The 27,848-nt window shown below is 38.9% G+C and overlaps 4 protein-coding genes across 5 annotated transcripts; 3 read left to right on the forward strand and 1 right to left on the reverse strand.

Annotated features, from left to right (window-relative positions):
- The first annotated feature begins 3,808 nt into the window (after window positions 1–3,808).
- On the forward strand, window positions 3,809–5,591 carry LOC107227749 (facilitated trehalose transporter Tret1). The gene is made up of 4 exons (XM_046733711.1): window positions 3,809–3,952; window positions 4,092–4,360; window positions 4,710–5,283; window positions 5,351–5,591. The coding sequence occupies exons 1-4, from the start codon at window positions 3,874–3,876 to the stop codon at window positions 5,446–5,448; spliced, it is 1,020 nt and encodes a 339-aa protein (XP_046589667.1). The 5' UTR covers window positions 3,809–3,873; the 3' UTR covers window positions 5,449–5,591.
- LOC107227772 (FAST kinase domain-containing protein 5, mitochondrial) lies at window positions 5,588–14,632 on the forward strand. The gene is made up of 8 exons (XM_015669013.2): window positions 5,588–5,914; window positions 11,910–12,859; window positions 12,983–13,144; window positions 13,218–13,373; window positions 13,446–13,671; window positions 13,752–13,838; window positions 13,922–14,218; window positions 14,305–14,632. The coding sequence occupies exons 1-8, from the start codon at window positions 5,735–5,737 to the stop codon at window positions 14,380–14,382; spliced, it is 2,136 nt and encodes a 711-aa protein (XP_015524499.2). The 5' UTR covers window positions 5,588–5,734; the 3' UTR covers window positions 14,383–14,632.
- Window positions 6,953–9,754, forward strand: LOC107227777 (facilitated trehalose transporter Tret1). Of its 2 annotated transcripts, none has more exons than XM_015669019.2 (3): window positions 6,953–7,092; window positions 7,171–7,433; window positions 7,628–9,754. In XM_015669019.2, exons 1-3 carry the CDS (start codon window positions 7,014–7,016, stop codon window positions 8,723–8,725), a joined length of 1,440 nt encoding a protein of 479 aa, XP_015524505.2. In that variant the 5' UTR covers window positions 6,953–7,013; the 3' UTR covers window positions 8,726–9,754. The 2 variants fall into 2 exon arrangements, with proteins under 2 accessions (XP_015524505.2, XP_046589666.1); XM_046733710.1 differs by having other exon boundaries at window positions 6,954–7,039.
- A 21-nt stretch (window positions 14,633–14,653) lies between the features above and the next one.
- On the reverse strand, window positions 14,654–24,466 carry LOC124293454. Its single transcript, XM_046734318.1, has 12 exons — window positions 24,236–24,466; window positions 23,012–23,171; window positions 20,547–20,733; window positions 18,800–18,959; window positions 17,806–17,981; window positions 17,511–17,606; window positions 16,731–16,880; window positions 16,212–16,376; window positions 15,413–15,641; window positions 15,246–15,329; window positions 15,086–15,139; window positions 14,654–14,962 (listed from the first exon to the last, which is right to left on the reverse strand). Exons 1-12 carry the CDS (start codon window positions 24,464–24,466, stop codon window positions 14,654–14,656), a joined length of 2,001 nt encoding a protein of 666 aa, XP_046590274.1.
- Window positions 24,467–27,848: the final 3,382 nt, after the last annotated feature.

A 27,848-nucleotide genomic window follows, 5' to 3' on the forward strand; every position in this document is an offset into this window, starting at 1 on the left:
CAAGCATCGTTTTCACCGAAAACCTCAGCCCACTAGAAACCTCTCGATCAAAACAGCGAGCAGGGATATATAGTTTCGAGTGCTCCGGGCTTCCCAAGCTAGTTAACCCATAACTCGGCGAAACGTGACGCCGTAAAACAGAACGCTAAGCGTTCCGACGGCCCTGTGCTACTTTTATAGCTCGCCTCGCCATTTCCGGGTTGTTCTTTATACACGGAGCGCGGCCGAAGTCTGTTAAAAAAGAGGCGAAAAGTACAGTGCGAAGAAAGCAGAGGGAACAAAAATTTTCCCCATTTATTGCCCTGAAATAAATGCATCAACGGAATAGGCCCGCGAAGCTCTAAATCCGTCGAGCGCAAACTCGGCTAGAGCGTATAGTATAAAAGTTTCCCGACTTAACAGCTGAGAAACGCTATTCAGTCTTGCAGAAATTGCTATTGGCAGAACCATTAGAGGCTGAAATTAGTTTTGCGATCCTAGATATCGCCCCCGTGGTACTTACGATCTGCAGACCCCGACACGGACCACTTATCTCACTTTATATCGCGAATTAATCTCCTACTCAATCTCAAACCGCGGCTCCGGCCGCAACTTCGGGGTCACTTTTGTCCCCGCGCTGCAACTGCCTCGAACGACATACTCCTCCTTTACACAAATAAGCATTTTGGATGTTTCAGGGTATTCGCTACTTTGAATTTCTATCTTTCATTATGTTCTCGTGCGATAACGTGACCAAAATGGCGTAGAAGACGAGCGGTCCACCGATCGTTGAAGATTAATTGGTGCCAGCTGTTGGACCGTCGTTTGACAAATCCAAGAACGACACTAAATAAGACCGTATGAAATATGTCCGCGATGTATACCCAAGGCTGAGAGTAAAAATTCCGTTTTCAAATTCTCCTGCACCGTGTGGCGTGTTCGCAGTCCGTAAGAAATGATAACACACGGGAAGCACGGTGCTGAATGTAGCGATGTACGATCCGCGAGATATTTATGCCCGTGGTTGGCGTGATCGCGAAGCATACCGCCACCAGAACTCTATGAGGCAGGTACAACATCCGTGCTCATAAATCAACGGATTACCATCGGATTGAGTAATTTGACTCTAATTGCACGCAGCCGATTCACCTGCAGCACCGTCCAATTCTTCGCCATATTTATGCTGCACGTGCCTGCGTGGGAAAGACGCTGACGGAGAATGCATGTTACACGAATCAGTACCAGAACGCGATTGTTGATTGTTCAAAGGAAAATCAAACAGGGATGTGTACGAATAAAATACCTAATTTTGAACGAGCGGTATAAAGCGTGCAAAACTAAGCTTTGCTCAAGTAGCGCACAATCAGCGAAACGCTGGTAATATTAAATACTATTTTGCCGTTATATAAAGACAAATCGTAACATTTTCTTAACCTGTAGACTATTCAAGACACGTGTCTACATGTACTCTTGAATCGCAGCCAATTTTGAATAACTAGAATTTATATAGGATAAATTTTCGCGCACTAAAAATGAGTGAGTCGTTCGTTCTATTTCCATTCAACGTTGTTAGAAAATTTCAAAAATTTATTCGCATATTTATTTGAGGGAAACTCTATCGATAATCATCGATTCTGTCCATAATAGTCGTACCATCGCATGAGATATTAGAACAGGCGCGACAATTGTTTCCAGATATTGTTGCTAACGAGGAGAGGTTGCGCAATGGAACGAGCTGATTTCTGTAAATAAAATTTTGAAACACTCTCGGGCCCAAATAAAGAGACCCGCGTTCCAACGTTTCACCGAATGGACATTTCTTGCTGAGGAAAAAAAACATTGAAAACTTGACGTTGTTCGAAATGAAAATGCAAAATTATTTCTGTACAGATAAATTTGCACAATATCGATTAGGACATTTTGCCGACAAGATTGCATCTTCAGTCAATGATTACTATTTTATGCCCGTTGTGTTGTTGCAATCACTACGAATACAAATGCTTGTATCCTATAGGACAAGCAGATATTATAGTTTGTTCCTTAAATATCTATGGTACCTACATTGGGTGTAAAATATGAAGATAACATTAAGAAGTTGAAAGAAATTACCAGCACGTTTTGAGAAGACTCTCAGAAAAATATAACATTTTTCGAAATATATCGAAAACAAGTTTCCAATTTTATTTCTTCTCGCAAACAAATGGCTGTTCAGTAAATCGTCCAAACGCGGGTCTCTTTATTCTTGCCTATAATATGTCAGAATCTCTTTGTTGAAACCGCTCTGTGCCATTCCGTGACCGTTCCCTGTTTAGCTTTAGTATGGTAAAAACCATTACGCCCATAAGACAAGAGAAACATTTGCTGCAGCAGCCGGAAGATCTTGAAGAGAGCGAAAAATTAGGGCAAGAGTGATGTTCGAACTTCGCATGTGCAGGGTTTGTTCGGGCGGTAAAGGAATAAATTCGGTTAACGAAAGGCACTCGTACCGTTGGGTGAAACTAACGTTGAACTAAGACAATTACACGTAATTCCTATTTGTCGCCAAGTAACCTGTGAGTGAGCAACTTTATGCGGTAAGAATACGGGGAGTTTAACCGAACAAACTGGGTCAGCTCCATGGAGAGAAGTTCGGGAACGACGAAAGACCCGCGATCTATATCTGCGACTCGATGCCTATGTACGTAGGTATATGTATGCAAGGTTGGCACGGATGGCCGTTGAACAGCTTCGTTATCAGCGTGAATACCAAACAAATTTCAAAGGACGGCATCCCGCACCTCCCAAAGGGACTCGTACTTCGTTTATACCCAAAAATCAGAGACAAAGATATGAAGTAAATTTTTCATTATTCCTTTGGCTCCAGACATTCGTACGGAATCTGGTCGAAGCGATTTTCGTTGCCTACAAAATACGTGACTACAGAAATTGGCGAACCCGTTCGAACAATATTTATCGTATTCTTGAGAGACGCGATTTTTGTTTATCAGCTTAAAACGGAAACAAGATTGTCTCTCTGTTTTCTATAGAGATCATGATAGAATAACACTGCTGAATCGGGATTTCCATGTTTGCCTAATTAAAGTATCCCTTAAGACCGTAGTTGTTTGTTGGAAAATATGCGAAATTGAAACAGTAGCGTGAACGCTCACGTGGCGTAAATCCAACAGTGAGCAGCGCGTCAGAAAGGTAAATATGGAAACGAAAATCACCCAATAATAATCTTAATTCATACAGATAACACAAACACACATGCGTGTAGTTCATTATACAAGCGCACAAATTATTGCGATAGCGAGGAACAGGAGTTGCATTTTTCTTTCACATGATTACAATGAACTTCTGCACAAATATAAATATTTCGTTCGATGTATTTGCAGTCTGTAATTGTAGATAATTAGCACTACAATTCGTACTTTTAAAACCTTATCGCTTCCTTCTCATTCTGCGGATGGTTGCGAATTCATTATACTTGGCTTGAGAATATTTGAGTCTACTTCTTTCGTCAAAAATTTCAAATTTCATCTAATATTGAGTTACGATTAATCCCAGTTAGTTCGATCATCTTCACTCTAAACCGCAGAATGTTATTTTTCTTTCTGTTTTGCTGCGTTTAGCACTGTTGAAAACTAATGCGCCGCTTCTAAGCAAGTAAACAGTGTGCTTTAATTAGTGAATGAAATGTAAAAAATTAAGAACACACTAAGCTTGATGGGCGAGTAAACGTTATAATTTTTTTTCAGAAGGTCGTCTTTCACATTGTGTAAATTTCGGAGATAAAACAAATTATTCAAGATAATACTCCGGGCATTTCGGCTGATTCAACAACGAAATTGCGAACACCTCGCGAACTGGAGCACTGGTTGGATCCGCGATTCAAATACAAGACCGTCGAAAATGGGAAAAGACGCCGAAAGAGGAAAATACGCGTCTCCCGAGGGCTCGCGAACCTGGGAATACCTCGTCACTTTTTCATGTGAGTGCAACGCGTTGGTGGGAAGCTTCGAAATTGACCGATGAACGCCAGCTATCCTAGTGAAAATTCCGTTTGGCGCTGACGAAAGCGTACAAAATTGTCAACCAGGGATATTAATTATCTCAAGTGTTGTCTGCAGGTGGGATCGGACTATCCTGCATTGGAAATCTGCAAGGATGGAGTTCGCCCACCATCACCGAGCTCAAGAGCCCGAATTCCCGAATCCAGATCACGAACCCGGCTAGCCAGTTATCATGGCTGGCGGCCGCGCTATCCACGGGACACATGGCCGCGCCCATATTCAGCCTCTTACTCATCGACAGGATCGGAAGGAAGAGCAGTTTCCTGCTTTCCGCAGCGCCGCTGGTCCTCAGCTGGGCGCTGATTGTGGGGGCTGAACACATAAATGTGAGTTTCGATTGAATTATGCTTTGAGAAGGAGGCAGAGAAAAGATCGGTTTTTTGAGATACGTAGATACAATGTTCGAACAGTGTTTTTTAACGATACCTGTTTTACTGAATTTTTCTAGTTACTGTAACAAATGAAATTTTTCTCGATGCAAGAAGTTAAAAATACGACGCTTATTCCGCTTGAAATTGTTTCAAACTTTTTTATTTCGAAATCACCGACAGAAGTCCCAAATTATTTAAGTTTGAACGGGATTGATATTTTGTTCTTGCAATATTCGTTCAGCTGAACGCTCCGATCCTTACATCCATTACGTAGATTACACGCGCCATTTCTCTCATACCGCAGGTACTCATCGCGGCAAGAGTGTTAGCTGGTTTCTCCATGGGCTTGATGATGTGCGTCTATCCGGTGTACTTCGGGGAAATTTTTTCGACGGAGTTGCGCGGTTTCTTGATGTGCATAACTGTAGCTGCATACAACTTTGGGGTGCTCGCCATGTTCGCGGTGGCCCCGTACCTCGGCATTCGAACAACGGGAATCATCTGCATGACCATAGCAGTAACCTTCCTGATTACCTTCTGGTTCATGCCCGAGTCGCCGTACTTCCTCATGATGGTCGGCAAGACGGATCAGGCCGAATCTGCACTCGAAAAGCTCAGAGGCAAAACGGACGTCTCGGACGAGCTTGAACTGGTCAAGGCCACCCTTCGCGAAAAGGGAAAGTCTCTGCTGGGTAGCAATGGTGCCGAAAAGAACGAAATGGAATCGGGGATGCTGAACACTCTCAAGCGACTTTTCACCATTCGTGGAAACCTCAAAGCGTTAATAATCACAATGTTGATCGCGATGTTATCGCATTGCTGCGGATTTGGTTCACTCATGGCGTACTGCCACGTAATATTCACGGACATGAACGCTGGGATCGATGTTCAAATAACCACAATATTTTTCAGTTTACTTCAGCTGATTGCTTCTGTCGTTGGCAGCATTTTCGTGGAGAAGGCCGGACGTAGGACCTTCATATTGGGCGCAGGCGTGTTGGCAGGATTTTTACTCACCATCGTCGCCGGGTATTTCTTCCTGATGGAACATACAACGGTCGACGTAAGCGCGTTCGCTTTGTTCGCGGTCTTCGTCATCTATAATTTCATCTTCGTGGCGCACATCGGAATACTGATGGTACCTGGGATCATAGTATCCGAGATATTCTCATCAGATATCAAAGTGCTGGCCTCCTGCATCGGCGGAATATTCGGCAGCGCGGTGGGAGCCGTCTCTACTAAATATTATTTCTTAATGGCCAAGTCTTGGGGCTTTGGACATTCGGTCCCGTTCTTCATATACGCGATAGTGACGTGGGTCAGTACGGCATGCATTGGATATTTGCTTCCCGAAACGAAGGGCAAAACTCTGTACGAGATCCAAAAGATCCTGAACGCCTGATCAACGCTAGCCTTAAGTTCACATGGGAGGTACAACCATTTATGCAAATTCACTTATGCTCTGACTGTAAGCCATACGTCGGCTTTAACCTGGCGTCAATGTCATCAGTAATAATTAAAAAAATATTTCACAGAAATCGATTTCTTTCAATTTTTTATGATTATAAAACGTCACTCGTCGTTCGGTTGACTATTAACGGAATCCCTGTTAGAGCAATTCAAACAAGTTGATTCCAGATAAGGCAACATCGGCTGTGTGTTGCTTTTCAACAATGTAAAGAGTATTTTGAATAGATAACAAGAGTGTGCGATAAGAAATTAAAATTCGAATGTTCACTGTCGACGGGAATGTAATTAGGAGTTATTTTTTCCTACAGATTCTTTTATAACAAACATGAAAATATTTTTTGCCTTGAACTTCCCCGCGCCTCGTTCCAAGTCTTTATTTAACGTAAATGTGATAAAATAAAGACTTATCATTTTTTATCAAGTTTTATACCGGGAGTTTTCGGTGTAATCGTGATACGAACGATGTTTCGGCAGCGAATAGGCAACCGATGTTCTATCGTGCATAAAGTAAGTACCTAAAATGTAACTATGGTCTTCTATCTGCCTGCATAACATCGCGCTGGGACGTTTCACCAGCAACTACAAGTTTTGGGAACGAACGTGGGAACGTGGCTAACTAATATAACGGCAGGAACTGCAGGCTGTCAGCAAGTTGCTTCAGGTCAATTTTTATGCAAGCTGTGAAGCTGCCAGGAATCGATGTACCCAAAAAAATACAACGAAAGAAGTCTTTCAAAACGAAGTATAGCCCACTTGGAGTAACGCATTATTGTGCAACCAAATGTCACTGCGCCGTATTTTTGTTTCCAATATAAGATCCACCTGCGATACGGAAATCGCGATTCGAAGCAAACAAAATCCTCTTGGAAGTTCCCGGAACCCTGAACCATGCATTCTAATTCAAATATGAGGAATCCATTAATTCCAGTATGATCGTGCCATAAATTTCGAGAGCAGAGCTAATTACACATTACAATCTTATCACATGTACTTCTCATCAGCAGCTGCGGCACAATACTATCTGCATAAAACAAGCTGTTGCTACATATATACTTCAACAACAGGCAGACAGTGACTCGAAGAGTTGCCTTGAAGGGATTCATACTCTGCAATTGGAATTAACGAAGACCATACGGGAATGGCCAAAGATGTCAAAAAGACCAAGTACGCTTCTCCGGAGGGCTCGCAAAAGTGGGAATATCTCTGCGCGTTTTTCTGTGTGTGATAATCTTCGAGTCTAATCCACAGTGAATTGGTCTCCTACAGCTGTCTCATAATCGTGTTATAATTACCAGGCGCGATCAGCACAGCCTGCACCGGTAGCGTCCTAGGATGGAATTCGCCCACTTTAACCGAATTCGAGGCAGCAAATTCGCCGTTCTCGTTGAGTGTCCCGGAGGTGTCGACCCTGTCAGCCGCACCGTCATTCGGCAACGCAGTCTCTCCGATATTCTGCGTTCTCACCATAAACAGGATTGGCCGAAGAAATAGCCTTCTGCTTTCCATGATCCCAATGACCGTTAGCTGGGGTCTAATTCTCATCGCTGAAGACGCCAGGGTCAGTATTGCGCGAATTATCATGTATTTTACATTATACCGAGAGGATATGGTGACATTTAGCAGAAAGATCGTCCGAACGCGTATTCGGAAGCTTTGTCGGATTTTCATCTGCCAAAGACGCTGCGTCGAACACAACTTATGGACTTTACGTTGGAAACGCAAGTTTTCTTTATTTCTATCTTGACCTTGCAGGTTCTGATCGCGGCAAGAATAATCGCCGGATTCGCATCGGGCGTAATATTTTACACGGTTCCAATATACAAGGGGGAAATTCTCTCGTCGCACTTGCGCGGACCTCTGTCATCCGTCGGCAGCATTACGTACAATATGGGCAATGTCTTCATGTTCGCGGTGGGTCCACATCTCGGGTTCCGAATCACGGCAGGCGTCTGCATGGCCGTGGGAATATGCCTCCTTATTTCCTTCTGGGTCATCCCCGAGTCACCCTACTTCCTCATGATGGTCGGCAAGGAGGATCAGGCCGAAGGTGCGCTCGAAAAGCTTCGGGGCAAACCGGACGTCTCGGACGAGCTTGAGCAGATCAAAACTACCCTCCGCGAGAAGGGAAAGACTTTGGTGAAATCGGAGAAAACAAGAAGCGAAGTACATCCGAAGAAGTGGAGCGATGCTCTCGTACAGCTCTTCACGATACGCGGCAACATAAGAGCCTTTTTCATCATAGTCATATTCTCCTTAATGATACAGTTCTCCGGTCTGGGTAAAATCATTACTTACGGCCATATTATATTCAAGGATATGGGCTCTCCCATTGAACCGGCCACAAGTACGACGATATTCGCCGTACTTCAATTGGTTTGCAACGTGTTGGGATTCGGGACGGTCACCAGATTCGGCCGCAGGCAGCTCGTCTTATTCTCGGGAGCATTATCCGGTATTTGCCTCATGATTATCGCCACTTACTTTTATCTCATAGAGCACACGAACATCGACGTCAAACGATTCGCTGTCATCCCTTTCTGCACCGTGTTTATTTTTATCCTAGTGCTAACTACCGGTTTCAATGTCGCATACGGTGTCATAATCACTGAAATATTTGCCACTGACATCAAGGCACTGGCTCTCTGCATTATAACAATATTCAGCAGTAGCATAAGCATGTTTTCCATCAAGTATTATTTACTAATGGTCAAGTCCTGGGGTTTTGGACATTCAGTACCGTTCTTTATTTTCACGATCTCAATGTGGCTCGGTACCGCCCTCCTCTCGCGGTTGCTCCCTGAGACTAAAGGCAAGACCCTTCTAGAGATTCAAAGGAAACTCAACGACTGATAAACACGTCAATTAATGAACTCATAAATAATTTATTCGATAACCAACGTTTGATAAGCTAATGAAAATTAAATAGTTTTCTGAACGTAAAACACTTGGAAGATTTGATATGTGAAAGACTGTTTGGGATGACGATTGGATAATCACGTGCAGTTATGACTGACAGTGAATTTTATAATTTTTTTAATTATTTGAGAAGATGCATTTTTGCCTTCTGTTTTAGTGAGTAATAAAAACTCTGAAAGACTTTCGAGTATAAGAATATAATAGGACACGTATTTCCTTGGAATAAACCAATGCCTAGCTATGCGGTTTAATTTTTTGTAATACTAGTTCACTAGTTGTATCATTTGTATCTGATATATATGTAAATAATCGATAAGACCAAGGTCTCGTTTTCCTTTATTTTTCCGTATTAGCGAAAGCACGACGAGGGCACCTTATTTTCATCTTCACAATAGAACTTACTTCACTAACTGCAAATAGTTGTACAGTTTTTGATTACTACTCTCCTTACTGGCTGTCTGTCAAAAATTTGCCTCAAAGTTCCCATTTGCTAAAAGTTTCCGGTACCCTATATGACTTAATCTCAAATTTACTATTTTTCTAATCGGTGATTAACCACTTGATTAAATGCCAAAGCGTCATAACGACATCAAGCGCGCCCGTGACATTAGTGCCAGAAATCGCGAAATGGCGTTATGAAATAATTCAATGTTTTTGGTGTCTCGGAGAGATATTTATTTTTCAGAGCATGGGTTTTAATTATATTTGATGTCAACGAATTCGATTACGACCATAAAAAGTTTTTTTCCGCGCAATCAAACACTTCTGAACCCTCGAAGTTGACGAATTTTTAATCGATTTTTCAAAGGGCGTCATAGAACAAACTATCTTTTTTATTCGGGATGCATTTTTCCTTCGCAAAACACTGAATTATACTATTTTCGAGTTCAAATCCGCAATTTAAAAAATTACCGAGTTAATGTGATTTATTTTACACACTAGGAAGAGTCTTGTTACAGTGAACAGGACTTATGTACTATTAACAAATCGTATATTTGCATATATTTATACATTATATATTATATAATTGAGTATAATAAATATTTACCGCGCATTTGTATATACTTCTTTGTGTGAAATGAAGATTTGTCAATAGTTAATGAGTCGTCTATTTCGTTACAAACAGTATCCTGTTACATAAAACAACCGAACACAATGTTCAACTACTTAAATATTGGTGCCGGATGAATATTTATTAATAATTAATCAATGATCCGTTTTATTGAAAATCCTATTTAGTGATGTCAAACTACGTACTTGTTGCCTAGTTACCGTAGTACGAATACATCCGCTGTCACTTTTTGCAAACCAACTCACTCTGAAACGATCAAAAAGCGCACGTCGTTCTTGGGGCATGAACATTACCCATTGTACCCTGTGTTTGAATCGAATCGGTGAGACGAACGTCCGAAAGTCCCTGTGTGGTCGGAAATAAATCTTGTATCGCATGCACCTAACGTTAAACATAATTTCGCATACCCATGTCAGGAATTTATGAATAAAAACACACTGCACTAACATTTGAGTGTTGGAAGAAGCTCGGATAAGCCCCAAGATTGTAATATCAGCTCCATAACATTACTGTTGCACTGTCGAACTGGCTTTTATTATACATCAACCGCTCGGCCTACAAATTGCGTGCAAAATGTAAAGAACGTGCTTGAAACGTGCGATTGGTGGGTTTATGAACTTCGAATCTTCCAACAAGATTTTTCAACTTTTAATAAATCTTCATTTGGGATAAAATGGTGTGAAATTCCTTGCAATTAGTGCTAATTTTTTAGCAAACGAAAAAAAATGGAATCCATTCTTGGTTTATCTCCCACAATTTTGAAGTATGTTTCAATAATTAATAGACGTATTTTAGTGAGAGGTTAATATTCTATTTGCCTCAAGTACTGTAAAATTTCGATTGCAGTTGTAACAACACGCATATTTATTACACGTTAAAAAATGATTCTTGAAAAACGTCACCGAAATATATATTTACTTATTATAACAAGACCTTTTTCACAGTGCAGTATACGTATATTTTATATTAGAAAAATTACCCAGCGTTTATTGAAATTGTATATTTGGACTCAAAACTACGACAAACCAATGTTATTCAACAGAAAAATACATCCCGAAAAAAGAAGACGATTGTTCTATGACGCCATTTTGAAAAATGATTAAAACTTCGTCAACTTCAAGGGCTCAAAACTGCTCGGAGAAAATAAATTTTTACGGTGATAATCGTATTCCTTGTCCTCAAATATAATTCAAACACATACTTTCAAAAGTAAATATTCAACTGATACGCCAAAAACATTGAATTATTTCATGACGCCATTATGACGCCTTGCCACTTAAGTGGTTAAACGTTTGAAGCTGAAAAACAATTTTCACACAAATCCTGCAAAGGTACTTACATTTTCAATTCTCAAAGATTTTTGACCACCTTGTCGTGCCTATTTCACCAATCTCCCAGAATCCATGTAAACAACACAGTTACAAGTAAACTACGAAAGAGAATGAATGATAAAATAATTGTAAATCGAAATCGGTGAATATTCGTCACCACGCACTCTTCTCCGTACTTTTCGCGAGGCCCTGGGCTTCCTGATTCATTTCATAAATTGACGTCACGTCATTTGGGACTTGCGGCACTTCTTGAGCCACCTGCTAGCGACACCGTACGGAATATTTTCGAACAACTGAGACGCCAATCGATAAATAACACTGGTTGAATATAGAAATCTGTGGGTTGAATTTAATTCTACCGAAGGCTGCCGCAACAGCAATCGAAGCACCCGATTGGCTGCTTCTAATTTATACTTGAAAGCCATTGGCGTATTGGCGTTTATTCTCGAACACGATTGGCAAACACGAGTCCATGGACCGCAGCGTTTAATATCAGCTGTGAAATGACATAACTGGACATAACCTCTCGGGTATTTAAAGCGCATCGTGCTCTGCGGGAATGTAGATAAAGTGAATAAATACTATGTCTATTAGTGTCGAAAACGCCGGCGTTTGGGTCGCATAATTAAATGGATTCATAATGCACAAATTCATTTTGTCATATCGGGGAATAAAGTTCCTGCGACAGTTTGGGGTTAGATTGGACTCAGCTCAGGATCTGAAGAGCCCACAGATTTTAGCAGCATGTACAACCAGTTGCAATTTGCCCCAGGTCCAGTTCTACAGCGCTTGGAAGAAGGCGAACGATGCGTCGATCAGAATATTTTACGAGTACGAAGAAGGATGCGACAGCGACGCAGACAACTCGCAGGCCAAGTGGGATAGCGTTGAAAACAGGTATGCGCACCGCATTCTGGAGCAGAGAAAAGCTTACAAAGCGACAATTGTCTATCCACCCAAGGGGTTTGAAAACCAAATCATATCTACGGACGAGGTGGACAAGTTAACGCGGACGAATTGGAGGCTCGAGAGTATCGCGAAGCTGGTCGAGAGCTTCAGGAAAATATCTCAATACGCCTTTCAGAACAACGAGAACATATACGCTGAAAAGTACCAGCTCATCATGCTGACCCTGGCGACAAACTGCAAAATATTCAGCGACGAACAGCTCAGCCATGTCCTCCGCTCGCTCATGCTCTGGTTCATAGAATGCAGCGAACAGGATTCCAACTTTTCACATCTTTACAGAGTCCTTGACCAGGAATGCATGGCTCGAGCCGAAAATTGGTCTCATTCACAGCTCCTTCTGATCTCCGACCACTGGTACAGACTCAGATTGATACGAAAGTCAAATTTCATGAAACATGCTATAATCAACCTCGGCAACAATGTATCGGATCTTTCGCAATCCCATTTAGTGCAGCTTTTGTTCTACATCGGCATAGCTCGCAGCGGACTTGTTAACTTTAAGGAAATTCAAGTCAGGCTCAACCCCCTGGTGTACAATTTGGACGTCGACGAATTAGCCATCATTGCACTTGGGTTCTTCAAAAGCCAGACTCCGATTAGGGATCGTATGCTGCTCACAACCATGATTAAAAAAACGACTCAAAAAATTGACGTCATCGAGGACATCAGTTTGGCTGCTATGCTCAAAATCACTCGGTAGGTTCATTTTCGATGAACTTGTCAAATAAAAGAGGTAAATTTTTGAGCTTGAGAGCCAGGTAAATTCGAGAAATTTCATGTCCAATAAAATGATTCTAGTCTGTTTCGTGTATTTTTCAGCTTTAGCATCCACCACAATGACCTCAGGCACCTCTGCAAATTATTGGAGTGCACGATACCCCAGATACCACGACTCTCGATGACCTGCTTGTCTCACGTTGTATTGGCTGCTGCGACTAAAAGCTTATTTTATGCAGAATTGTTGAATGCCGCCACAGTGAGGTGAGCGCGATAATTACAGTGCAATGACGTCAGTCTATTGCCTAACTATACCTGTACTATTTTATTTTTTTAGATTCTATAGAGAAATGTCCAAGGTCAGGATGAAGGATATAAATTCGTTAGTTTTTGCTCTTTCCTCATTTCACTACGTTCCCGAAAAGCAACCGAACATCCTTAATGCGATCATAGATGAACTGAACGCATCTAAACGTGAGCCTGAAATGAAGAGGTGTGTGTTCGAGTCATGTGCTCTTTGACGAAAAAGAAAATCGCCAATTCCTGATTGAAAACTTTTATACAGGTACCCGGACTGCCTTGCAAAGTGCCTGCATAGCCTTAGCTTACTTAACAAACACCCGAAAAATTTAATAGCCAGAGTGCTGGATCCTAAGAACATCGAAAAAGTGTACGGATCGAACGTGAACATAAGACGGGAAATATTTGCTCTAGACTTGGATGTCGAGACTGAAATGCCAGACTATAGCGGCCCGAGACTCGACATGCATTCGCGGGAAAGCATCGCCATGGTAAAAGCTCGCGGAAGCCAAAACCTGAACCATTGTCTCCAGTTCCTTAAGTCGATGTACGAAGTTTTCGATTTTTTCAGATGATGACGGACCCTCTGCCGAATTTTAAGGGTCTGCAACTCAACTTTTCCGATTACTTGATGTTAGATGTGATAAGAATCTGCGAGGTAGATGCTTTACTTTACTCAGTTTTCAAACCTTTCTTGTCATCAACTTTTCTAAAATGAATGTTATATTCATCTGTTCCAAGGAATACCTAGGCTCGAAGAAAATGGTCCACGTAGATCACGTACTGCCGCAATACTACCACCCAGACATAATCGTTTGCCTGGACGACAAGAAACGTCCTGTTCCCATCAGCTCGGTGTTGTCAAAGATACCTTTTGGAAGCGTTAAACGGGCTCCAAAAATCGACGCAGATGGTACCAAATGGTTAGCTGTAGTGATAGGCACCCGAAATGCGCTTGCGAAAAATACTAACCGTGTACTCGGACATTTTTGCGCTAAGCAGAGGCAGCTTGAATATATCGGCTACGATCCTTTTTTGGTACGTTTCTACTGTAGATCGATATTCTCATAATGGTACTAATTTTGTGTAATAACTGTTTCTTCAATGTTGTGTTGTTTTTACAGATATTTTGGCAGGACTGGAGCCAGCTCAAAAACGACGAACAGAAGTTCAAATACCTACAGTGCAAAGTTTTCTGCTAATCTGAACACTCAACGTCATCAGTATCGGTACGAATTTTATTGGGTAATTTTTTTCTCTTTTTTTCATCTTCCGTCATCATCGAGACACCTTTGAGTGTTCAAAATTTTGTCCGGGAGCACGACGCCGCCATTTGTATATATATACACACACATATATATATATCTATATATATATATAGAGAAATATAAAGTAATGTAAAGAAGTTTAAAAGTCTATCACGTACACTTAATAAACTTCGTTCGTAAATAATTAATATAAACAACATACTCGTTATATTACGTCGAAATAGTTTACTTTCGATCGTTGCGCGTTGTTCCGCTCCTTCACGATTATGAAGGGTCTGGAAGGCGAACAGATTTTCTTCTTATCCGATGACGCACTCTTTTTATCACCTATGCAGACTCGCAGCTTGCGTTCTTTCGCGGGTAAATTAGCTGGCGATGCGGACGCTCCGCATGTCGATTTCTTGCATATTCGGGCCTTGAGTTTTTTGCACACTTTTCTGTCGCACACCTTCTTAACCAGGTAAACCGGCGACCTGGGCGGTTCTAATGCCGGTGAAAACAACAGGTCTCCAACCTGCAGGAGAACGTTATCGATACCAAAAATCGGTTGGTCAATTCATTGCAAAAAATTATCAGAATACAGGAGGATTCATACTTTTTACAGTAGTCATAGTTTCCGAAAATATATAATACGTGCCTTTCGCTGAAGAAGCTGATCCGCGTTAGTGACGTCGGGACACGGCCGTTTTTTCTGTTGAGAGAAAAAAAAATGACAATTAGATTGTAACAAAATCGGCGCAAGACCCGAAAAATCTTGATTGCATCGATCAAAAAGAAGAGAGAAAAAGTCAACTCACAGGCAACTGCTTTTTGGGCCCAACTTTTTTAGAAATTTTTATGTTTCCAGTTCTCCTTCTGGAACCAGCTAACTTCCGTTTCTTCTGTAGAAGAACAGGGGATTACTTTCCAGATATTTATAATACTATGTTCGGCATAAAATCGAGTCTGAATCTGTTTTCCTCACCCGTAACGACTTGGATTTCAAGTCGCCGAGGTCCTTGCTGGTCCTGAGAGCGTCAGAGTAAGAACGCCAGTCTTCAACCTCTTCGCCCTCTGACGATTGCTTAACTTCAACGTAATGCGAGATATCGCTGTAATATGAGCTGAGATCCTTCGCCGAACCCCGATCACTTATCAAACTGTCTTCGTCTTGTTCCCAGTAAATTCCCGCCCCCTCACCGTCGTCCGACATCCTGGGAAAAATCAACATCATTGCAAACTTTCAAAAATTTCGACAAATTTACTCCGATCATAAATTTCTGACAGCTTCTCGGATTTTCTGAAAAATCAGTGTCAAATTTCAATGATTTCTAGTCAAATTTTTGTTGTGATATCCCAATTTCTATGCAGGGAATGCATTTTGACAAATTCCAATCTCTCTCAAAGAAATCTATCCCAGTATTTTATAACCCGCAGTACCATCAGAAAGAAAATATTACGCATAAATGCCAGAAATCTTTAGATTTGCGATGCAAAGTGAAACTCCGAGAAAAAATATGAATCTTCTCTTGAAATTCGTCCAAATGCCATCTATCACTCGGCTTGATGAGGATAAGCCTGAAAAATGAAAGCTCAGAATTTTTCAGGTTTTCAGCACAAAATAAAAAAGTAACGAAGGAACGTGAGACTCCGTAGAATTTTTTAAAATTCGTATCACACTGTCAAAATAAGTCAAACTTTTTCAAAAGTGATGCAGAATTTTTCTTAAAACTGGCTGAAGCATGGTATACTTCTGAGCAATTAAAAAAAATCATTCTTTTCACCAGTCTGATGATCGTGATACCAAGCTCTCCAGAGTGCTTGCCGATCGTATCCTCCGCGTAATCGTGTAGGTTCCTTTCGGCGGAACGCAGACCGTCATCATCAGGTTGTCGGGATCCTCATCTTCGTATTCGCCCGACGACATTGGTTCACAGACGACTTCTCGACTTGAATAAAGAGCGAAAAATTATTTGGGTCTGAAGTTTGACAATATGGCGTCGACCCGAGTGAACAGCTGATCATTCTGGACGAAGCAAAGGCAAATTACAAGTATCTCAAGCTATGGAGAACTTCGTGCAAGCCGTTAGACTTCTCCTTTATCATATTCGTTGCAAATTGTAGCAAAATAAGTGGTTCAAACTAGTTTTATAATTAAATATGAGCTGTTTGATGCACGATCGTAGTTTCTGAAATCCGACGGCACCTTCGGAAACGTCGAATATCGATAGAAAATGGCGGCTCAATATCGTTAATTCGTCACGTAGACTTGAATTTAACTTTTAAACTTCACTGAATCTTACAAGACTGCCATCTCCGAGTCGCGGTCCCCTCCGCAGACGTCTAGGACACCACACACGGGTATCAGATTTTCTGCATCCGACTCTGCTCGAGGTCCGAATTCGCCTTGAGATTTGGAAACGCATACTATAGAGTATTCCGCCGGATCAGAACTGTAGGATAAAATGTTTTTAGGCTGGAAACCTGATTTTGAATATTAATGAGAATTTTTTTAGGTACGAACAAAATGAAATTTTTGCTTTCAAAAGAAGCATCCTGATATATATATACACTCGTGAAAAAATAAACGCAAGTGTGACAAAGAAATTTCTGGCGCGTGATTTAAAAAAAATTATTGACAAAGAGTCAAGTTGGTGTAGCTTCAAGAGTGAACCAACGAATTCGCCGATTATCGACGAAGTCTATAATGTTCACGATAGCTGCAGGTTACTCTATTATTACATAGAATTAATTCGATCGTTGTATCCTTTGCCAGAGTTATTGAAAAATAGATGAAAATTTAGTTTATTTTTCACTGTCATCTAACAATCGACTTCCTTCTCCCTCAATCCTACGGCTACAAAGGCCCGTTGCAGCCCTGCAGCGTCCTATACGTACCGGTTATAATACCTTTACATAATTTTCCACTTAGTAATACTTTCTCGCAGTCGTAATAAAATTGTTTAGATTAAATTATCGACTGGTATAGAGGTATCTCGTAACATAGCCAGGTATACGAAGATTTTGGTTGTCGCTTCTCGATAATAATTACTATGCGTGCATGTATATAATGTTGGACCCACCTTCCTCCCAATTCCGTCTTGGCGTCTTCACTTTCCTTCGAAGATCGTCGCCTCGTGTCAAGGACGACGCTCGTATCTCTTTCGAAAGTGAAAATTCTGTGGGGGAAGCGAATGCGGGGGGGGAGGGAGAAAAGAAATAAATTAATGCAGGAATAAATAAATAGAAATAAAATCGAATAGAAAGTTCTTCTTCTTCCGTACAGCTGTTTAGCCGAGGAGAAAAGTCGTTTCCGGTACTTGGTCGAATTCCGTGAAAATTTGCGTTTTTTATTGGTAAACAAACCGACGGCCTCACCTTTTCCACCAACTCTCCGGCGAATCCGTCGACATTGGCAACCTGTACGGCAGCTCGGGAGGCTGCGACGACCAATTTTCATTGAGCCAAGGCTGGTATCCTGTCGGCTCCAATTCCCCCCTTCGACAGTATTTCATTATCCATCTGATCTCGTCTGCCGTTGGGATCCTGATTATCTATATTAATTTTTGTGTTTATGCATTTATTTCGTACGTTTATGAATTTTCTTGTTCATTAGAACTCGGTATTGTTGTGATTTTTTTTCGAAAACTTGTACATGTTTGCAAAAATATTTTAAATTAATCAGACGAATTTTTGGGATCTACTTCTGATAGCTTTTTTTCTTGTGATAATCTCTAATAAAGCGACAAGATCGAGGGACTTTTCCTTTCGAAATCGAATTGGTGATTCCAATTCACAAACATTCATCCCGATCAGTGATTTCTATCTTACTATGTGATTTTTATTAATTTCGAGTGTACCGAGTGATCATCGATGATATCCGAGCGTTCTAAGCGATTTTCAGCAATCACCAAACTAGTTAGAATCACAAGTAGTTATAATAAATCACCAGTAGTATCTTAGAATTGGTGAACTGGATCATCAATGAAAACGCGTAGTAAGATGGCCATCAATAGAATATTAACGAATTGAAACCATTTGTCGTTTACCGCAAAACATCCAACGAATTTCATGATTTCCAACCCTATCATGAGATATTAAGTAATCCGCGATGATTTAGAATAGTTTCAGCTATCTCGATTGATCCCTAAGCATTTCAAAGATAAAGATAATTTTTTTTTAATTTACGATTTGATTTTAAAGTATTCAATTTATGACTTCCTTGAGTGAATATTTCTCCCCTTGGAGAAGATTTTTCGAAAAAAATATCATATAACGCTTATCGCGAATAGAAAGTAAGAAATTTATAAAGAACTTTTTAAAATAGTCTGCATCCGAGTAATACAGACAGCTTTGCCAAGAAAAATATCACCTTTGAAGGCCTATCGAAATTCGTTACGCAGAGGGTCGAGGGATCGAAAATTCCATCGCCCGTGTCGTAACAGCCTGCAGGAATCACTTTGGTCGGTTGATGCTGCGTTTTTAGGGACCTTCCAGCCGGATTAAGGCCGTTCAGTTTCGACTGATTGAATCTGTGCAAAATTTTTACCCGTCGTCAAATGTATCTGAATATGGTAACATGATTTTGTAAATTGGTACAAAAGACTTTTCGGATAGAAAAAAAAAACACTCTTTGAAGTTCGTAATTTCCTTCTCGATATTGAATCTACGTGACTATAAACTTTCTAAACATAAACGGAGAGTATAAGTAAATGTTCACTTTATTTATAACTATCAAATTCCAAATTCGATTTAGCCGAGAAAAAGTTTCTGGAATTTCATGGATATTAATCGTAAGCGTAATTTCTCAGGCTTGTTGAGAATTTAGTGAAAAAAGTAGCAGACGGAAAGGTGCGATTCTAAAAATTTCACAGAATCAAGAAAGGTTTTAACAGCGAGCATAATTTAAAATTCAGAACTCCACGGATATTATTCGTACAAGTTGCAGAAATTTTTTTACCGACAATTAAAAAGTACATTGTGAAAAGCAGCATGTGATCATTTCGGTTTAACCAATCACGAGCGATTTAAATACGCCAGCGATAAAATATGGCTCGCTTGAGAAACTGATCATCTTGAAATACATCGTAGATAGATTCACCTAGAATAATTATCGGTAAATCATATTCAATGCGAAAGTAGTAGTGCTTTCGCCTGGATCGAGGAGCGCCGACCCTGAGGTCTCTTAGGGCAAAAATCAGGGGAATTTCTCTGCACGGAACGTGAAAGTCTCGTAATTCAACTTCCTCCTCTTCCCCCCCCCCCCCCCCCCCCCACCCCCTGGCCGCATAATTAATCTGTCAGTAGCGACGCGTTGATTAAACCAAACGACGATAAAGAACGAATTTTTGCGATGCAGTCGCGGGGCAATTTGCAGACCCTTCGAAAGGTTCGCGATTGCTCAAATGCTGCGAAAAACGAAATAAAACAAGAAATTATGCCTCGCGATATTTCGATTTCTTTGAAGGTCCGAAGAATTTGGTGCTCGATTTTTGTGCTAATTTTGAGTAGCGGCTATTCGTAAGAAGGTTTCTTAATAATCAACGATTACACATTTGAACCATCCTGGTTTAATCTTGATTTTGAACTTAAAAATTCGAAACATGATCTGTAATTGTTAAACTCTGTATCTGCTTATTTTCCTCGAAACGTCGTTTTTCCAAACGTTTATTTTTATCTGATACTTAGTATTGAAATAAGATAAAATTACGAGAATCGTGGTGAAATGGTACATTATGTAACAAGGGAATAAAGTCGGAGATTATTCCCGCGGGTGAATTGCGCTCGGGCAGTAATCACCCAAGGGAATAGTCGACTTTTATTCCTGTGTTACATGTAGGACTTTATTTCCGACTCAACTCTGGCTGGAATATTTATTTGAAAATTTGGATTTTTAAATTGGGGCAATTGTCTGCTCCCGCTTCTTCTGGATTTGAATTCGCGAGAAATATGATCTCATATTTAGGGAAAAATATTCCACTTTCGTACCGCTTTTAAGGTCAAAAAATTTAACATTATGGTTGCGTCGAGAATAAAAGGAAATTACCACTTCTCTTAATCAATTGGTTAGAAGGAAAACAAATTTGAATTCGCGAAATATCGGCGTTCTAACGGCTCACCGACGATCCGGAAATTTGCAGTAGGCCCAGTTCTCCGCCTCGTATATCAAACCGTCGCTGAAAGTGTATTTCCACTTCTGAAGCTGACCACGACTCCAAACTCCGTCTATCTTCTGCTTTCCCGGATACTCGAGCCTCCCCTGACCATGCTGCATGCCATCCCACATTTCACCCTCGTACAGAACGTCTTGAGGGATTAAAATGCGGTTGAAAACGAGTCAAAATCAAGAATTTTTTCACGCAATAAAAAACTTGAAAGCATTTGTAAAATGAAATTTGAGAAACATTTTCACTTGATTTTCACTGACGATTTCAATGATAAATTGCGGAGCCTGGTCTTGCAAGCGAAAGTGGAAGTAATTTTTATATTTCTATAGTTTTTTTTTTTTTTATAGATTTTTACTTACTGAAACCGGGAAAAATATTTTAAAAAATTCCGATCACTCAAGGTTTTTTCTTGAACTCGTGTTTGTAGTTTCATTCAGAGTGAAACTCCCGTTTAAATTGAAATGTGGTATCCTATTCTTGATTCTAAAAATTCTATGCAAAAGTGATTACTTATTTTCATTTAATATGCATTAGAGTGAGACTCGAGAATACATAGAAACAGGGAAACAGAAGTGTTCGGAGAAGTATCCAAAGAGAAGAAGAAAAGGTTTCACAGGCAAAAAGGATGAACACAAATGTTGAATACATTTCAGGAAGAAATTATTTGTTTAATTTTATAAGAAATATTTTTTAGTTCATTGTAATTTCATGGTGGTTTTTTTCACTATTGTTATCCTTTTTTTATGCAAACACCTTGTACTTCGCAAAAATACTACGTACGTGATGGAGGGAAATGGAAGTCATAATATTTACCAAAAACATCCCATAAAGCTGAAGTAAAATATTTTTTGTGCAGACTTGCGTAATGAAACCAACTTGTGACACAGATTTACAGTAATAATGTTTTCAGAAGTAAATATACAGTCTTTTACATGTTAAATGAATTTTTGGTAGATCAAACGAAACGAATAGCCAAATTTTCTCCCTCGTTAAAACCTCTGATGTCATTTCTATTTATATACCTTTGAATAAAAACGTTGCAAACCGACAAAAGATCGATAATTATCTCGAGCGAAAGAACAAAGTTCTCTAAATCCTATTGCATCGTTTCATCTGTATAATTCAATCATGCGATTCGATCCGTCAATACAATCAGTCGCACAAAATTTATTTTGCAAGGTTCGAAAAAGTTAAAGTAAAGCAAACAACGATAGAATTCCCGCCGCCGATCCTTAATCCAGGATCAGCGATTAATAATGTTTCGAGTGAGACTTTTCTTGTCATTTCTTCATGATTTGAACAGGTAGCAGCGTAAGGCTCGTCAGAATATCATCGGTTATGATTTGTTCGATGAATTGTAGCGAACGTTTTGTTGAATAATTTCAGAGATCAAATTTATTTTTATCTCCTCAAACAAAACATGTTCTGATTGTAATTAATAAATTGTTAATAAACTGAATATCTGATTTGGCTGTAAATAAAAATTGTGTAAGAAAAACAGTCCCAGTGACCAAGGTAAGATGTATAGTTTATTATCACATGTGAAAATGATTTTATGAAAGAGTTTTTTAACAAATTTTAATCAACAAAGTTTCACCTATTATAATTTCTAACATTGCAATTGGGTTTGAATTATGTATTAACAATTTATTATACCCTCACGTTTAGTGATTCGATGATTGATGGTATTTGATTTTTTTTTTTTTTCACATTGAATCCTGGCAGAATTTTTTATTTGCCATATTGTTGAAATCAAGTGAAATATTTTTTCCAGTGGAATTTAACAACATATAAATTCACGCTGAGCGTATTATTTAAAAAGTTTTATTCGCTTAACCGTTAACTGTTACAGTCAAGTATTTTAAATTTCTTAATTCGTTGATCATAAATTAAGGCGATTTCCTGTATCAGTGGCACGTTTAGACAATATAACCGTTATTTGCAAACATACCATAAAACTAATTCGTTTAACAAAATATGTATCCGCAACGTATGAGTTTATCCGAATTAATTAACATCTCGTATTGATATATGCGTAAGGATATGTTTCATAAGCGCTGCGGTTTTGACATGGGTATAAATTCTTTTCGGCTCTAAAGTAGAAAGAAGAAATCAATTACAGAATTAAACACCGTACGTGAACGTGACTGCGCGGCTTAACTCGCGAAGCATGAAGTTTGTACAAAAAACTTATTAGCTCTCCGGCGTGGAAATTAGAACAGCTCGCTATCCGATTTAAAAAAAAAAAAAAAAAGACAACAAATTTGCAATATTTAGACGTTAGCGAAAACTTTTGCACAAAAAAACTAGAAGAGCCAGCACTTTCGGGTTTGCCCGCGTCCAAACGATCGCGATGACATAATTTTAATTTATCTTACACAATTAATCAACCTTGACGGCGGGTTCAACTTTCTTACCGTGCGGCATGCGGTATCTTCCGACTCCTGCCATGCCCAGAGCATCCCAAGTTCCCTTGTATCGAGATCCATCGACAAAAATCGTCTCGCCTTTTACCTCCCTCAAATCACCGACGAACTTGCGACTAGTCTCAATCGGTTCCCAGTTATAGTTGGAACTCTTTTGAAAACAAGGATTCAAAATTGAAAACTCGTATTTACCCTTGGGAATTTTTGTGAAAAAAAATAATGTACCTCCTGATAATTCAAATGATTATGATTCGTGTCCACAGATTGGAATTTTTTTTTAACTTCACTATTACCGATTATTTGTACAAAACTCTGCAGAGAATTCTGCATACAATTTTGCTATAATTTATAAATTTATATCGTTTATGCTGTATGTATGAAATTCTTAGTTATCGTTAACTCTTCCATGATATTCTGTTAACATTGTTCCATCAATTCTCCGAAGCTTTTTTTTCATGCGACAGCTTATTTCTGAAATAAGTACACTGAGAGAAAGTTTTAGTTCCGGTTACCGCTCGGTCCTTAACTATTTTCATTTTTTTACCACAATCGAAAAATACAGTTCTATGTACAAAACGAAAATTAGTTTTGTAAATGTTACCAGAAAGTCTAGTATCCGTTACTATTCTTTCTCATTATCATCACTGTTACTATATTTTCTTGTAACTGTTGCGAAAATTTAATGCTTGCGCAACAATAAATTGACGTTAAAGCCTTGTTTAACTAAAAAAGTAGAGTAAACCGAACAAACTGATTTTGCGTTGCAATTACCAAAAAGAATCGACAATAGCGCAAAATGGTTACGCGTACCTCGTTTTTCGCAATTCCAACAATATTCAAACAGTTTTTTCAACGATACCTGTTTTACTGAATTTTTTTAGTTACTGTAACAAATGAAATTTTTCTCATTGTATCAATGTTTGCGAATTTTCGCGGGGAAATCATGCGCGATTCGCCGTAAAACTTTCAGTCCTGGGTAATTTTTGAGAATCCCTGAACTGCTGTTCCTTCCTTTTCAAAATTGAAACTCGTATAATTTCGCAGAACCATAGAATAAAAAATTCCTATTTGCGTTAACGAAGCTGCAACGAAACCACAAAACCTTTTGCAAAAATTTTCCCTTACGGAGACTTTAGTGGATATTTGTATATGAATAGTATAAATGACCTTAAAGATCGAATAACTCAAGACAACCATCTCAATTTTTTTTCTTACTCGGTCAGACGAGTTCCTCTGCGAATTCTCGTCATACTCGAATCCATCCGAAATTCGTAAGTCATAACTCAATTCCCCGTTTGGCTCACGACTCGATTCCCAACTCGTGTTCGAATTTTGGCCTGGTTTCATTTTCTCCGGCTTTTCGAAGCGAAAATCGGGGTCCTCTACATCTGTAACTGTAAAATCTGAAGATAATTCACTCGACTCGTGGTAAAATATTTCGAGCATTGATCTTTGCTGGGAAGAAAAATTCCCCGATAAGTTTTAGCGAATTATTTCGCCCAGATTTTCTCATCGTAAAATAAATGTACGTGGGGCAAATCGTATCGACAAAAATAACGCAATCATTGATTTCATTTTAAATTCAACTACATGTCAACAGAGCGTAAAAAAATTTCGAATGTCGTTTTAGTCGTCGAAAATTAATTTGAAAGAGAAAATCGATATTCCAATAACCCGAACATGTTTGGCTAAAAAGTTCGGTTTCACGAAAATCTTTGAAACGGTAAAAAACTTGAAATGCTTACTCGAAGTAGTATCTTCAATGGCGTACAAGTTGAAAATTCTTTAGAAAGAATCAAAAGTCAAAACGGTATTATTTGTCACTGAGAATTTTGGACAATGAATATTTTATAATTTTTTGTGCATAATTTCCAGTAGCTACGACACAGCTTTTTTACCGACGAGTGAATTCAATTCCAATTAATCCAAAATACCGTAACGTACCGACTAAAAATTATTCAACAAACGATAAGACAATCGTATTTTCGAATTCTAAGAGAAAAGTAATGAGGTTTTGTAAAACACATTACTCTGTAAAAAATGTATAACTTCCAAACCGTTAAAAACGCTTTGTTGAGTAAGTGCTTGAAATTTTTGACGTTCGTTAACAGATTTTTAAGGGATACATTTAAGAAATTAAAGATGTCCAAATTGTCGAAACATCGATTTTTCTCTTTCAAAGTAATTTTGGTTACACAAAACGTGATTCACAAATACCGTTTTCTTGATACCGAACCGTTGGATTCGGAACAAATCCAATATTCACGTTATTTGTATTCATGTAACTTTCCAAGATATCGTCGATTGAAATTCTTGGATTGCACGAATTATCAAATCTTGCATACTAAGAATTCCAAAATGGGAATCCGAAAAATTTTGAAAAAATCAGGGAATTTATTCTCACGTAGTACTCGAAATATCGGAAAGAAAAAAAAATCGAAAGTATGATGTCTAGAAAGCGATCGAGCTGAGATGGATCCTCCCATATAAATATATCATTTAATGCCACCGTTTAACAGACGACGTAGAAAATTATCTTATCGGTTTACGGACGCATATTACTAAAAATAAAACCGATTCGGATATGAACGTGGTGGAAAAATTATTTAGCCAACAGAAACTTGAAAATATTCAGTAGATTTAATCAATCGGTAGAATCGCTTGTTCTTTTAATCAAAATTCGCAATCAGGTAAAAATTATTTCATTCAAACACACTGAAGAAACAGAAACTGTTTGGTTTTTTAGGCACACTGATCCCCGAGAGGTTAAGAAAGAAGTACAGAAATTGTTTGTTAATTAAAAGACAAGCGTATAAACTTGCCCATTATATCTTCGATTATCGTGAATCGATATGTAACTACGCATCCAGAATTAGTGTCGTTCAAAAGTTTGTGACATAGTTATTTTCCTGGCTCTCACATACACATTAACTGTCGCACATTAAATGTCACTTTATTATATACTTTTATCAGTAACATTCTTTTATTCCATCGTTACGATTATACGGCATTAGATCCCGACGCTCACTCGATGTGCGATCAGTGTTCCCCATCATCTTTCAACATCCTCTGATTTTTCGCTTCCTTTATTATTAAAATTGACAATCAATGAATGAGGAAAAATTATGCCTTGATAAATATATATATTTTTTTTTAATTGTATTCGATTACATTTTTCAAGTGGTTTAAAAAAATTCATAACTTTTTTCGATTCGAAAACCAGTTTCGACTCGGCGCATATAATTTCATTCCACTCGATGTTAGTTCGACGTCCTAGCCTGATGCTTATTACTGTTCACCGGTCGAGATATATTATGCATATATGCGTAAATAATTTGAAAAAGGGAACCCACAAACTTCCCTAATTGGAATTAAGTGTTCTCCATTAATAGCTGCATAATTAATTGACCGTGTCGGCGCCTGCAGTAGATCTTCGAGTAGGCATGCATGCACTGTCGAAGCGTACGCTTCGATTTGTGTACAGTCTCTGATATTTGAGCTGTAAATTATTCATACACTCATCCACGGCTAAACTGCATATTTTTATTTAGTCATTTTTCTGTCAGGGTCAAATTATTTTCACGAAAGATTAAATTTTTAATGAATTGCATGTGTGTATATACGTGCAAATATGTACTGAATTAGAAGAAAAAAAATTGAATATTTTTATATTTATTTATTTTTTTTTTTTAATTTTTTTAAGAACAAAGTTCGGTTCGAAGTTTGTTAAAATTCGTTAATTTGGCCAAAACCGCCATGATAAACGTACGCTTCCATTTTCAAAACAAATTTTTTCATCAAAAATGACTTTTTATCCGGACAGCGATTGCGTAACGCGCTAATAAATAATACAGCTTAGCCGTACAACGAATAATGAGTATCGCATAAAGTCGAAAAATTTTTTGCTAGATTTTCTCACTCGATAAAAAAAAAATAAGTACAAAAATATTGAATTGGATTCTTGGCTAATTACATCGGATTCAAAATTTGAGGATGCGAAAAAGCCGCGGTAAGCGATATTGTGAATAAATAAAATGAATAGTAAAAAAAAAAACAACAAAAAAACACTTCAATCGCGAAAGTACATCAATGACCGTACACTTTCCGATTTATTCTTTTTTTTTTTCTCCTATTTTCATTTTTCTACTTGCTGGACGTTTTTTGCCTATTTTCGTTTACATTCCAGTTTCGATGGACGCATATTATAACGGTTCGATAACTGTGAACACATGCGGTAATATTGTATGAATGTATGCGTGTTTGAAGATTTAAGAAAGCTGCTGAGATGAATCGTGAACCGATTTGAATAACTACGAGGCAAGAAAAATAAAACACAGGCATTTGTTTTTTTTTTACCTTTTTTTCGTTATTTCACTCATTCCGAAACGTGTTATTTTATTTTCGAATCCGTTTCCGGTACGGTTTCAGGATTAGAGAATATTTTCACAAAACGTCACCGTGGAGAGAAATTTGTCAAGATTTCACACGCACAGTTCCAGTTTGGGAATCGAACGCTTTTCTACGCCTCTATTTATGCATGCGCGTGTAAAGATACAAGATACAACCTCTGCAGCTGCGTTTAATAATAACGAACATCATGCGATTGACTGTTAAAAAAAATGTTACACTCAAGCACGCGAACAATTAATTATTAACAAGTTAATCGGTAAAGGAGAGGAGAAAAACGAATGAAATAAGAAAGTAAAAATCGAAGAGAGCGGGAAAGAAATTTAAAAAAATTATCCAACGCCAATTAGCGGTACAACAAACACATCTTTGAGCCGATCGTTTATTTTTTATTTCCTGTCATTAGATACTCTTATACATT

Source organism: Neodiprion lecontei, chromosome 3 (genome assembly GCF_021901455.1).
Source record: "Neodiprion lecontei isolate iyNeoLeco1 chromosome 3, iyNeoLeco1.1, whole genome shotgun sequence".
Lineage (NCBI taxonomy): Eukaryota > Metazoa > Arthropoda > Insecta > Hymenoptera > Diprionidae > Neodiprion > Neodiprion lecontei.